The following is a 14239-nucleotide window of genomic DNA, read 5'->3' as shown; positions in this document are numbered from 1 at the left end:
TCACATTTCCCTCCATCACTAATTCTCAGTCATAGACCTGTAATTTTCTCCAGTATGATTTTTCTATTTCACCTTCCCTTCCAGTCTCATTTTCTCCTTACTCTATGCTTGCCATTTTCCAGTCTGTTTTCTTGGGTTTCCGTATCTCAGTCTCTTGCCCGTTGTCCTTAGTTCGGTTTTGCTCTCCTCTTTCTGCCACTGTGTAGACCTGAGTGAACACAGCAAGTCTGATCTTGAACTGCAGATGAGGTGGGACATTCTCCAGGAGTGATGTGTCTGTGTTCTCAGCAATTTATCTGATTAAATACCTGCAGTGATCAGCAGGTCCTTTTCAGGCTAATTTTTTTTTAACTCTAAAGATTAAAATATCTTTAAATACACAGCATTGAGGTTTTAATCTGCAATGAATAGACAATAGGAAAATGAGTTACACAGGATTTCTAACTGGACCAAAACAATGAGTAAATAAATGTCTCAACCATTTAGCTAAGCCTTCTTGTTTAAGGACCACATAGTAAAATAGATAATGAAAAGCCAAGAGATTGATGTTTCATTCTTTTTTTTTCCCCTGAGGAAAATGTTAGTTTATATTGTTAATATTTGGCAAATTTACAAGCTGCTAAACACTCTTATAATGAAAACTAATAATCTGTAGTTCTACCAACTTTGCCACAGTGGCATTCATGTGCTAAAAACAAAAACATGAGTGTGTGAATACTATAGGTAAGTTTCTTTTGAAAAGCCAGAATTTACAATGGACTTCAAGGAAATAGAGCTATCTCAGATGATATTCACAAGATGGTCGATACGTGCTTGTAATCCTAGGATTAAAAGCATGGAAGAGGGATGTTTCCATGTAAAATATCCCACTCTATCAAAGCCATGCGTTTGACCTATGTGGCACAGTGTCTTTTTCTAGACAGGAGGTTTTAATTAGCTCTCTTGGCTACAAGGGAAAATGCAAAGCCCTGCAAGGTGTAAGCCATGAACTCTCCCACTCTCTTCTCTTTCTTCGTTTTCACAGGCTATTGTCACATTCCCCTTTCTGAATGACATTCTTTTTTTTTTTTTTTTTTTTTTTCCCCTGCTCACTGCCTTTTAACATTTAGTTGGATCTCTTCTGAAATGAACCACAATCTTGGAAAAATGGAGACTACAAGACATGAAAAACAGCATGCATGCATGCTTGTCACTTTTATTCACAAAATTTGCCTTCAGATGCTCAAGCTTTAAAAATGCTTACAGTCAGATTGAATTTTCAGCTCTTTTCCTGATTTATTTCTTCTTCCTACTCCAGAACTGTTTGGACCAAACCTGTAGTCTTCATGTAAACTTGAAAAAAAGAAAAGAATTATTTGGGTTTTCTACCTCTTCTCTCTCTGAAAGCAGAATTAATAATATAGAAATAAGGAGCAGATTGCTCCTATCATAAAATAGTAAACATTATTTTTGGTCAAAAGCTGTAATAATCAGATTGGTAGGAGAAATGTCATCCGTTGTTCTAGGGAAAATTGATTTTAATTTTACCAAATGTGAAGTTAAAGTTCTTAGCAAGAACATGTAACAGATTATAACCATTTCACAGCCTGGTCAATCTTTCCCTGGACTCACAGGAAGAATTCCCACTGATTCAGGTGAAGTTATGACCTGTGTCTGCTTTGTGCAATTAAGTCTTCTATGAAGATCCCTGAAGTGGCCAAGATAGCTCTCAAAGTAGCACAATTAACCAGAGCTTTTTCAATTAGCTGCAGTGCTAATGGTGCTCCCATAATTTGCTGAGAGTATCTCGGGGTTCATCAGCACTATTTGTGCTTGGATGTGCCTTGGATGTGTGGGGGTCTTTGTGCTGCAGGGAAATACACTGTAAAATGGTCTCTTCTGCAGAACTATAAAACATTTATTTTTTATGACCATGAGAGAGAGGGATATGAGTACTATCTTAATTCTCAAATATTTTGGTTTTAGACTGGGAGAACTTTTGACTAGAAGGGTGTAGGCACACGGTGGTAACTGGGAGTGGGGCTGTGGCTGAACCTCATCCCCAGTGGGCTCAGCTGTGAGCAGCAGGTGAGCAGCACTGACAGCAATGAGCCAGGGAGTGCCCAGGGGCACTGAGCAACACCAAAGGGAGCAGAGGGCAACAGGGGCACTGCATGAACATGAGGGGATAAAAGGTTGGGCTAAAGAACAAGAAGGGCAGATGCTTGCAGCCTACTGATTGGTATGATGTTATTCTGTATGGGCAGATGCTTAAAGCTTTCTGAAATTTTATGGTGATACTCTGTGTATTGTGCTTGTCTCAACTGTGACATGCTGCAACAGAAGGGATTTAAAAGTCAGAGTGTAATATGTATTTAAAAAGGAATAAAAAAATAAAAATGTAGGTGACCATTAAAGTCAGGTGAGGTATGTGGAAAGTGGATAGCTGTCCTGTTGAGATCAGTACTTTGGTAAAAGTCTAATTTATTCTGCAGTGTGGACATAGATACCCAACGAAAGGATTTTTTGTATTTAAGGTGTTTGAATTCAACATGTACTAAATTTCATGGAATCACATTTAAGGAGAAAAATCTTCTCAGAAGAGGATTCCCTTTTTTTCTTCATTGACAATTTTCTTACAGTGACTTGGAGCCACAATCTTGTCCTAGTGACTAACCACTCTTTCTCTTGCTTTTGCAGATGTAATTGTAGCCATTGTTACAATTACAATTGTCACTAATGACAACTTTTGAAAATACCTGTATAGCGAGGATGCACAACAGTATGTTAATATTCCACATAGTGTTTAAAAAGACAAAATATTTGGGAGTTTACAAGTTCATTAGTGATTCTTCCTCTGAAAATATGAATATGTTTGTGCTGATGCACATTTTATGTACGTTTTCTCTGTTAGCAATGATGACAGCAGTATAATGCCTGTGGTAAAAAAAAAAACTGCCAAAGAAAGTTTGGATACCCATAAAATTGGGAGATTTACATTGAGGCTACTCTTATCCATAGCCTGAACCAGGTGAAGTAGCATAACTGGGGTAGAAGAAACAAGGAGCTGGAGAGGCAGGTGAGAGGTGTTTATCGTGATGCCCAAAGGAGACACGGTGAGATTGGGGTGTCCTGCACAGGTCCAGGAGTTGCATTCCATAATCCCTGTGGGCCTCTTCCAAGTCAGCACATTCTCTGGTTCTGTGATACTCTCTGGGAATGGTCTCAAAATAGTCTTCCAAAAATAGACTTAAAGCACATATTTAAATCCTGCTTTTTTGGACTTTACTGTGAGTTTAGGTGAGATCTGGGAGAACTCCAACTTGGATGTAATACCCATGTAATATCCTCATTACAGTAATGCAATGATTGCTTCAACAAGGCAGGAAGTCGGGACTCAAGATGCCAAAATACTCAGCTGGTTGAAAACTGGCAGAGCTCCACTGACTGCAGTGGATTACACTAATTTACATTTGCTAAGAATCATGACTAACAACATTTAATTTACAAGCCAAACAGGTAAAAAGTATTACAAAAAAAAACCCAACAGATTTTTACACAAAAAGTAGAGGCTACTACTGCTGTAGTTGCCCAGCTGAAGAAGTTACTGCTTAGTCTTTCCTAAGAATTTTTTTCCCCTAGAAGAGTAAAGGGAATGTTTATAAGGAGGTGTTGTATGTCCAACTTGAGACTTGAAAGCAGAATACAGGATACACAGGAAAATCTTTTCCTGTGTGCTTCTTTAATTGTCTCTCAACAAAGCACAACTTAGTATATTCCTCTTAGTTTTTTAAGTATTATGTTTAAAAAAAAACCAAAACAGCAAAAACAATGGCAACAGATAGTCATGTAATTGTCATTTCAGCTTAAGAAAGTTCATGTAACTTTTACCCATGAACTCACTGTGCATTTAGGCATTATGAAGCTGCTCTGGTATGAGTGATATGTGGTTTCTACAGAACAAATAGACTGTTAGGAAAAAATACGAAGGAATAGACAGCAGCTTCACAGAATTTCAAAATCCATGTAACAAAATAAATATTGAGGCTGATCTCACTAGCTGCATTTCTCAGTAGGTGTTTTGTCTTTGAAAAGACAAAAGTATGTACAAAGTTCAAAGTTGCATTCTAATCTAAAACTAGATACCTCAGCGTATAGGAAAAAAAAAGGTGAAGAACCTACTGAACTAAAGAATTAAGTACATAGTTCCATTTTCATGCAAGTATGCACAACTTCCATTTTTATATAGACTGTTCACAGCAAAGACTCATGACTAAGCTAATTGACAGCTCATTTAATCTAATAAACTACTACAAGTATGCTTCTGGACTTCAGCTCCTAAAATACCTCTAGGCACAGAAGAGAGAGAAGGACGGGAACCCTGCAGTACCCAAAAAAGAAAGCCTTGGATTAGAGAATATGCCTTATAGCAATGCATGTCTGTTCCAAACTGATTGAAGAGAATCCTCTTTTACAGAAACACTGAATTAAAAAATGTGGGTCTGTGTAAAGAGCTTTGATGTGACACACTGGAGCTTCACTATGGCTGTTACAGCAAAAAGATACCATCTTGTGTAGTGTAACCTTTTCAGGCAATGGCATAAATGAACGAAGATAGAGAGGCAGTTCCAAGGAACTCTACTCCCTGAATCTGTCTCCTTTTTGATACATCTCTGCAAAAACAATCCATGCATGATGTGCATAAGGCATGCTGTTATTACAGTTCCAGGAGCTGTAGAGTGAATCCATATAGGTTGACTAGGCCGGTAAATGATATTCCTGTTGAGATAAAAATACTGTTTCATCCTAGAAAAGAAAAAGAGAGCCAGCTAGGTATGGGTATATAATATGTGGTGATGAGTTTCATTGACAAAATGAGTCCACCAGCAATTGTTAGAAGACTTTTATTTATTTTGTCTTTTGAATGCTGTTTTATAATAATTAGCTGTTCTTTAGTGAGCAGCCCAGCCGAGATCCTGCAGGAGCACGTTTCATCCCTTGCTCAGTGTGAGGTCTGTGTGCCTGATGCACAGATGGTGTGAGTCTGCTCAGGCACTCACGTTGGCAGCAGCTTCCCAGGCCACACTTTCAGCTTTCCAGGTCTTGGATCAGGCTCTGGAGTTTAACTGACATGAATGATTTGTAAGAGAGACTGATCTCTGATTTCAGCTGCCCTGGAGCAGGGATGTTCAGGAAAGCTTCAGTCTGCCAGAAGGAATTAGAACCCAGAGCAACTTTCTGTTGGATTCTACAGATTTTAGCTAAATTACTCTTAGAAGCTCTGTTCTGGAAGCCCTACATACACACCACTGACTTAGACCTGGAGAGGCTGTCATGTAGTGCCTGCCTTCTTCACTCATTATCTGTGTAGAGGTCTGTGCAAGGGGAGACTTTAACAGCTTACTTAAAATTCATGTAAGACTTGTATTTGGATGATCTTCCCTATTGTCATAGGAGCCTGCAATTCCTGCTTAAGAAGGTGATTTGGCAGGTAACTTAGCAGTAAACAATTTAATTCCTACTATTTTCTCAATGATTTGCATGATATTTATGTAGTAAATATTTATAAAGTAAATGGAATGAATTAGCAAAAGCTTTATAAAAATTTGGATTTATATTTTGAAAACATTAAACAGATACATGGAGCTGAAACTTCTTTTTATTTTCACCATCTCTTTTATTTATTTATTTATTTATTTGTTTATTTATTTATTTATTTATAACTACTGTATGTATCTAGTTGGATTTGATTTGTATATGCTTTAGCCAAAGGCAAAGAATTTTGAACCTCATGCTATTCTCTCATGAGCTAGCAGATGGACCTAGGTGATATATGGATGCATTCCAAAATTTGCTACACTTATCCTTGTTACGGTTGAAGTCATGGAGATTTTTATGATTAAGAAAAAGTAAAAAGAAGAAATTCAAGAACTGGATTTTTTTAAAAGCTAGTTGATTTTAATAACAACAACCCAAATTAATCTATTTGGTGAACATTTCTCTGGAGGTCCTGGCTGTGGACTTTGTAAGTTTGAATTTCATTAGAAAATGAAATTTTTGATTGAAATGTTGTGAATGCCAGAGGTTCTGAGGAGTTTGTCAGTATTTTGACCTGTCAAGACTTCAAGATACTTCTGACACATAAAATAATAATATACTGTGCAGTCTATCCTTCTTCATCCCTGAAAATATGAAATGTAACTGATACCACAACAAATGTACACACAACTGGTGTAACTATGAAGCTGTTTCCTGTATATCCTGGGTCTACTCTCCAGTGCTCTAAGAAAGCAGGGCGAGTGTTTACATGAGTTAAATTTGGGAAATAAAGAAAATTTTCTGTTCATTCAAATTTTGCCAGTCAGTGAGGTTCACAGTAACTGATCTCAAAAATCAGAAATGTGTTATATTCTTTCTTTTCTCCTTTTGTCTCTTTTTGTTGTCCTCAATGGAAAAAAAAAAAAAATACTAACCAACTTCTTTAAAACATAAAGTAGAAAAGCAACATAACAAAACAACTGAAGATTTTCACTAAAGTGCAGTTTTGTTATGTTGCTTTTCTAAGGAAAAGAAGGAAAAAAATATAAAAAGAGAACAACACTTTACCTTTTAAAATAACTTAGCAATGTGTAATAAAATAGATATGAGAAAGTTTCCCGAGTGAGAGTGTATGAAGCCAGCCTCTGAAACACTTGCACTCTTTCTGAGCATAAATAGGCTATTGCACACTATTCACATTTGTCCTCTCCCTCATTCCTAAGGCGAGGGCACCAGTCTGCTGTCTCTGAGAGGGGTGTGGTGAGGGGCAGGGAGGTCAGGATTACTTTTAGAATAGAATTATGAAGGTTTTGGTACAGTGAAATGTGGTCATTTCAGATATTTACTGAGGAGTCAGATTCCATGTACCAGAATTATAATAACGTATGAGATGGTTTAAACTGGTTAGGGACTCCCAAAGTTATTAACAGGTTTTTTTTAACATTGCTGACCAGTCATGAGATGTTGGGAAAATGAAATCACTTTTAAAAATGCAAGCTGGGAAATTTGAATACATATTTGCAAGTTTTCTTTGTAATCCAAATGGAAATTAAGAGATTGTCAAAACACACAGAGCTTCATTTACTATTTGTAAATCCACACTCTCTCTACTCCCTTAGCAATAAACTGACATTTTGAAGCTTTCCTTCTTCCAGCAAACAAAGGCAGCTGTAAGTCACTAAGAATAGGTGGCTGCATTAGCAAAGCTTGCACAAGCTCAAGGGAAGAGATGACCTAATATTACCGTAGCTTTAATTACTATTTGATGATCTGGATAATCTTTGATCAAAGCACTGTTCTTGATTAATTTATAATGTTCTGTTGGCTTCAACAGTAATAAATTCTGTCCTATTGGTACTTATATTCAGATGGCCTTTGTGGAATCTTAGAATAAAATAAAACATTTTCTTTATAAAAACCGTCAGATACACTAAACCAAACAAAACCCCAAATATTAGAGCTAATAATTTTCCAAGTCTTGTGGTTAGTAATAAGCAAAAAAACCCTGCTCAAATTCCCTGAGATTTAAAATTACTTTTGGGGAGAGAGTCAGTAGATGACAAAATGCATTAACAACAGCTAAGGCAGGCCAAAATTTCTTATGAGTAAGTGAATTTAAGAAATTACATAAGTGCCCATCTCCAGATATACCAGAAGTGGAAAATAAATGTGAAACATTTTCTTCCTATTGCTCTTCTTCTGTTACAAGAAAGACACACTTGTACTCTTGAATTGGGATTTTTGAGTTCTTACTCAGTCTCAGCTAAAAGCCTAAACTGCTATGAAACCAATAAATGATGTCATCTTGTTATTTATTACTGTATTTTTATCATAGGGAGCAAAATTAAATACCATCAAAAAAGTTTTTCTTAACAAGGGGGGATGTACAATCTGCTTTTCCTATTTAAAGTACCAGAAGTATCAAGCTGAACTCCTGTTTTATCAAGGTTTAAATACAAAGTGGCAATTACAAAAATTGCTTCTTAATTTGAAAGTCCTCTGGACTACTTTATTAATTATCAACAGTCAAAAGGGGCTGATGATTCCTACAAAGTGTGCCTGATTATATGCTTCCCTTTGAGTAGGCACCTGAGTGAGCCCATTGACTCTGGCACTGCTTATCCTCTTTCTCATGCTAACTGAGGCATAAGTGGTCCCAGCATCTTGCAGAATTCAGTCTGAGTGTTTTACTTAAGAATTAACTTGCTCTGATAATTTTTTTTTTAACTGATGTGCACGTCACTGCTATGATAAGTCGTGGTTTTCAGCACATCAGCTGCCCTGTCACTTGTCATCCCAGACCTCCAGAGCAGTCAGTGATCAGGAAAGTGATTCTTAAAAGCAACAGCTACAGTAAACTACTGGGGTGGTTTCCTCCTTTGTGTTGTTGCCATGAATTTCAGGAATGAAGGCATCTGTGAGTTGCTAGGGAGCAGCTGTGATCTTATTTATACACTATATGGAGCAGAGAATAAGACCTATAAAATACTCAGACTGATTCCTTTGAACACACAGAATGCTTCTTAGAAATTAGCATTTTTCAATGAGTTTCACAATGAATTGCTTCTGATTAAAAGAAGTGTCTTGTAAGAAAAATTGTCTGGCATTTATATAGAAATAGAAAGTATATAGAGATATAGAATATATAGAAATACAGCTTTAGAAATAAGATACACTAGTAGGAAGAGAGAATTTTCTTGTACTGGGCAGATCTTATATTGTTTTTGGCTGCTAAAATTTCAGTTAAAGGAGAATACCTGCAAAAATAAAAATATATGATATGATATAATATAATATAATGATGGTTATTTGAAATTCTGGGTTTGAACTTCTGAAGACATTGGCTGGTATGATTTCTATGTCCATGGAAGTATTTGGTGATGGAAATGTGATTGGCATGTTCATGTCCTGTGCTTGGGCCCTCAGCCAAGTTACCACTGCCTGAAGGAAAGGCTCTGTTATTTTTTAACTGGGTGACTCACATGTTCAGAGCAAACAAAGAGGCAAAGGAGTTCTACTGCAGTTGAAAGTAATTCTTCTCCTGAGTGTGATACAGCATGAGGGCCATTTAAATCAATTTTCAGTGCTAGGGCCAGCCCAAATGCCTGCCACAATATAGCAAGAGCCATGCAAAAATGTCTTTCATTCTCTCTCGATTTATGCAGAAGTGTTTGACTTGCCCTGGCGAGCTTTGTAGGAAGCAAGGAGAACATCTCTTTGTGAAAGATTTATAAACATGTCCTTGAAGACTGAACAGAGAGAGGCATGTTCTGCTGAGGAGCTGCCAGTTTTTCTAATCTTTGTCACATTCAAGTATTGTTTTGTTGTTTCACCTTAATGTGACTCTCTCCATCATGTTCCCTCCTCTAAAACCTTGCAGTTCATTATGTGCAATTTTAATATTGTCTTTCCTGAATAAAGAAGTGCATGACTATTGACTTAAGAAAATAATGGAAGTATTTTTGTGCTGTGACCTTACAGGTTTTGCTTAGTCATGCAATGAGGCTTTATTCTTTGAGAAGTGACAGGGTTTTACTGGCAATTTGGAGATCTTTTAGCAAAATATTAGTGATAAAAGTATTAAAAAATATTTAGATGTAAAAGCCAATAGAAACGTGCATTTATTTAGTTAAAGCAATTTAATAAATTGTATTCAAATTGACTTCTTTTAACAAGCTACAGAGCCTGTCAAATTGTATTTTGTAAGACAATAAGCACACCTTTGCCAATAACATCCTTTATGGCTATTTGAGATGAGCATTTGCTAATTTTGTTAGACTGCTAGGTGGGAGGGTTGGAGAAGGAAAAGTTTGTCCCAGGGTGCCAAATCCATTTGGGGGGAAGGCAGTGATTGTTGACAGAGATGTCTTAGCCTAGCTGAACTAAGTGGTCATGAAAGGAACACTGAAATAATAAAAACATTCATGGATTTACCTTGTACACATAAGTATTATTGCAATTGTTGAGCTATTTAATTTCTCTTTTCCAAAGCTGGAAAATTAGTGATTTTGGTTAATTTTTGAAATTCTGGATATCATTTCCCTTGTTGTGTTGTGCTGTACTGCTGTAGTGCTACAGTGAATTCAAGAAAAGGGTAGTAGGCAACAAATAAATTATGTACACACCTCCTAAATAATTAATGAATATTAGACTGTTCCTTGGTAGTTGATACAGGTCTCACACTTCAGAAAAATAAAGAAGTGTGTGAAGTTCCTAGTAATTTCTGATGCTGTTTGTTTAGGAGCTTGCAGGATAAATCTTTCACTAGCAGTTGAAGCAGGGTAGATTGGTGCCCCCAGCCCTGCCATGGGGTAAAACAAAAAAGGGGAGAAAGAAAGTCACTGACTCAGGTCTGTGTGGAATCTTGTGTAAATCTCAAAGGGTTTTATTTTGTGTGAGAGTTGTTCTGAATTTTATTCCTTTGAAATCACTGACAAATACAAGTTGTGAAGCCAGCCTTGGTCAGGCTTTCTTGGTGGTAGGACCCACAATGCCTGTTTTAATGATACTCCTGTCTCTTGTAGTGATGATCTCCTTGTTATGTGATTCAGACTTTTGAATTTTTCTGATAGCTGGTGCTGGAGAAGAAAGATGAAAATGGTTTGTTTTTTTTTTTTTTTTTTTGTTTTTTTGTTTTTTTTTTCCTGAAAACGTCCCACCATCCAACGCTTTGATAGACTGCAGCTTTCAAACCATTCAAACTTGGGCATATGGGAATAGCTTCCCTATAAGAATTGGGTGTCTGAAAAATGTGAGTGCTTTCAAATTGGGGTTTATAGGGTCAAGCATTTGCTGGAAGAACAAATTAGATACAGGGATAAAAGTGCAAATTTTCCATCCAGATTCTGAATGCATTATCAGTATGGCTTACTGTAACTTTGCTCTACATTGGGCACAGCACAAGAAGGACACAGACCTGCTGGAGCGAGTCCAGCAGGACACAAAGATGATTAGAGAGATGGAACATCTCTCCTGTGAGGAAAGACTGAGACAATTAAGGTTGTTCATCCTGGAGACCTTATGGTGGTGTTCCAGTAGCAAAAAATGGCTACAAGAGAATTGGAAAGAGACTTTTTACAAGGGTGTGTAGGGAGGGAGACTGGCTTTAAACTAAAAATCAGTAGGTTTAGATTGGGTGATGAGAAGAAATTTTTTACTGTAAATGTGATGAGACACTTGCAAAGGATGCTCAGGGAAACTGTGGATGCCTCATTCTTGAAAGTGTTCAAGAAAAGCTTGGATGGGGCTCTGAGCAATCTGGTCTAGTGCAAGGTGTCCCTGCCCATGGCTGTGAGGTTGGTACCCGATGATCATGATGGTCCCTTCCAACTCAGGTCATTCTGTGATTAAGTCAAATAAGATATTTTTTTATGGTTGGTGTTTGTGTGAATGCAGTATGACATTTCCCCTTAACTTCTGCTGAGGCTGTTCAATCACAGCCTGTTAGAAACCAAATTTCAGTAAAGGCTTAAAAATATCAGAGAATCAGCACAACAGCACTTACCTTCATATATCTGGTCAGTGCAACCTCCAAGTCATCCCTGTCATCCATCTGCTTCAAATCTGCATTAATTGAATACATCTTTCACTCTGCCTCTCATCCTTCACTCTGCCTCTATGTGAATTTTCTTGTGGCTTTCGTAGTGTTTGTTTATCATGATGACTGAAAAGATTAATTACTATGAAATGGCATTTTTGCAATGAACTACTTCTTTCTCCAAATTTTAGGTTTTTTCTTAATTGAAACTCCAAGTGAAAAGGGTTTATACTAAATTTTTCCCATTGCTTTCACCATTGAGTAGGAAATAAAGATCAATTGTGTAAAAAAAAAACTGGGAAAAAAGAGACCAGAAATAATTGAACAGAAACAATAACTGAACCAAACAATCAAACATTTTCACAAGTTAAATATATGCATACTTTAAAATGATTTTTTAATTTATTATTTTAAAATTTCAGTGAAAGTTATTTTACATTTTTTTTTAGCCCATTTACAAAATCTTGTTTCTGTTTGTCTGTAGATTTAGTAACTTTTGATTAAGGTGTACTGCATGCAGTCACAAATGAAGTTTAAAGAATTTGCCATTACATTTCTCTTCAAAGACCACCAACACCTGGGATATTGCAGTGTCTGTTCGTTGTGTGACCAGGGTGAATGTTTGTTGACAATGTGAAAACCTAAAAGTTTTACAAGATTTGATGGTCATTCCAGTTTATAGGTTCCTCTGAAATTTCCAGTCTTGATTCAAACCATGTGGATCTATAAAACTGTTTTTTACTCTTGCCTTGTCTGTAGGATTGGTCATGACAATTTACCTCCAAAATAGTTTGCTGACAGCAAATTCAATGTGTTTCAGAGGAAAACGAATGACATTCTGAAGTGATCAATTGTAGAATAAAATGTCTTTATTTCCAAATTTGTTTTATTAATAATTGACTTATATACCAATAGTACAATATATTAAGATATGTCCTAAAAAATCTGCTTACCAACCCCCCCTCAAACCCCAAAAATTAAACTAACCCAAAAACCCCAGAAAACCCTCAGAAAGAGATTTTTGGGTTTATCTAAACTTTTTGTGTGGGTGTTTTGAAAATCGAGCACCTCAAAAGTATCCATTGTACAATCTGAGTTGATTAGGATCTCTCATCTGTTGTAGTACTTTACTGCTCATGGTGCACAGATTTTTTTTTAAATAATCATTACTATATGAAGAATAAAGCTTATTCCAGTTGTTCAGTTACTGGTGGATAGAAATGACTGCTGAAGGAAAATAAACAAACCAAGACCCAACATAAATTTTGTAAAATTCGTAAGTGCTGAAAAGCTGTGGCAGCTTATGGGACATGCCTGATAACAATTTGCATCTATAACTGTAGTTGTCAGAAAAGTTTTTGTGGTACTTAGCATCCACAAGCTCCAGAGATACAACGTGGTGAGTTTCTTTAAGGTCTCCCAAGCTTTAACCCCAGAAAGCTGGCGGGGCTGGCAGGCTCAGGCTGCTGGGCAGTTTTTTGGCTCTCGTGCTGGATGGCAGCCAGTGCATTAGTGCTGGACCCGTTCCTGCCTGAGCCTGGGATGACTCCCTGGGAGACAGCACAGCCCCACCACGCAGTGCTGCAGAGGCAAAGTACTTGAGTAAACTCAGGCCATCTGTTGGCTGCATAAATTAGTTTTCCCTATTTGCTATAAGGTATCCACCTTTTTTTTCTTTTTTTTTTTCCTTTTTTTTCCCCTTTAAATATTGTATTTTTTCTTTATGCAGTTCTAGTAGGACAGAGGTAGGCAAATGCACTTTTTGCATATTTTTTCTTCCTTCCTTCTTATGGTTATATGCTTTTCACTGCAATGTCTTTCATTAACAAATAAAATTATCTCCTTCATGTACATATTCTGCTTTGGAAACAGTTAATGGCTCCTCAGAGATAACCTTTATTCATGATAGAGGAGGAACACATTTGTATTTCCCATCTTCCCCATCTTTTTTCCCTATTTCCCCTTTTGTATTTCTGCTTTTCCCTCTTTTCCTCTTACTCGTTCCTCCTCTTTCCTTGTGAATACTAATACTATCATATGAATAAATAGAAGAGGGACTAAATTGATTAAATTAGCATAAATTAAATGAATTAATTCAACTGGTATGTTTGTATGTCATCTTTCAAGGAAGAATTCAATTCAGCAATAACTATTTTATTTGAAATTCAATAATTTTAAAGGATCTCCATTTTACTGCTTTCTTAGCACTCTGTGGGAATCGGATTCCTTGAGCATTTTGCAGTTGGTTAGTTTGTCACTAAAACTGGTCAATTTTGAAGACATATTAAATGATTTTTAGTGTCAGCTTCTACCTTTCAGACAAAAAGGTGAAGTACTGCTTTCACAGGGCTCATTTGGATTTTCCTAGCAGTAGTCATTATGAAGCTCCAGTAAGAGCAGATGACATCTTGATGCCTCTTCTGTCAAGTCACTTGGCTTATTTTGAATATGTACTGTCATTTTGATTTATTTCCATTTTTTATTTTGCAGATTTATTTGAAAAATGCAGCAATGTATACTGTAGAAGCAAACAACCCTCGTCAGCTAGTGGAACTTGCAGCCAGAGACATTGAAAAACTTCTAAGTAACAGGTCTAAAGCCTTGGTGGTGAGTACTAATGGGTTAAGTTTTCTATTTAGTATTTTAAAATATCTTTATTTACTACTGAAACATGCTTTCATGGTT

The 14239-nt window shown here is 36.7% G+C and overlaps 1 protein-coding gene across 6 annotated transcripts in view; it reads left to right on the top strand.

Annotated features, from left to right (window-relative positions):
* The window catches only part of CACNA2D1 (calcium voltage-gated channel auxiliary subunit alpha2delta 1), a 357434-nt gene that overhangs the window by 51858 nt on the left and 291337 nt on the right, over positions 1–14239 (top strand). For all 6 annotated transcript variants that reach the window (XM_085569965.1, XM_021543146.3, XM_085569969.1 and 3 more), the window contains exon 3: positions 14045–14161. In XM_085569965.1, coding sequence (XP_085426091.1) covers positions 14045–14161 — 117 coding nt within the window. The remainder of the gene's footprint in view (positions 1–14044; positions 14162–14239) is intronic.

Source organism: Lonchura striata, chromosome 1A (genome assembly GCF_050655825.1).
Source record: "Lonchura striata isolate lonStrDom1 chromosome 1A, ASM5065582v1, whole genome shotgun sequence".
Lineage (NCBI taxonomy): Eukaryota > Metazoa > Chordata > Aves > Passeriformes > Estrildidae > Lonchura > Lonchura striata.
The sequence above is the reverse complement of the archived record's forward strand: the minus strand, read 5'-3'. Positions and strand labels throughout refer to the sequence as shown.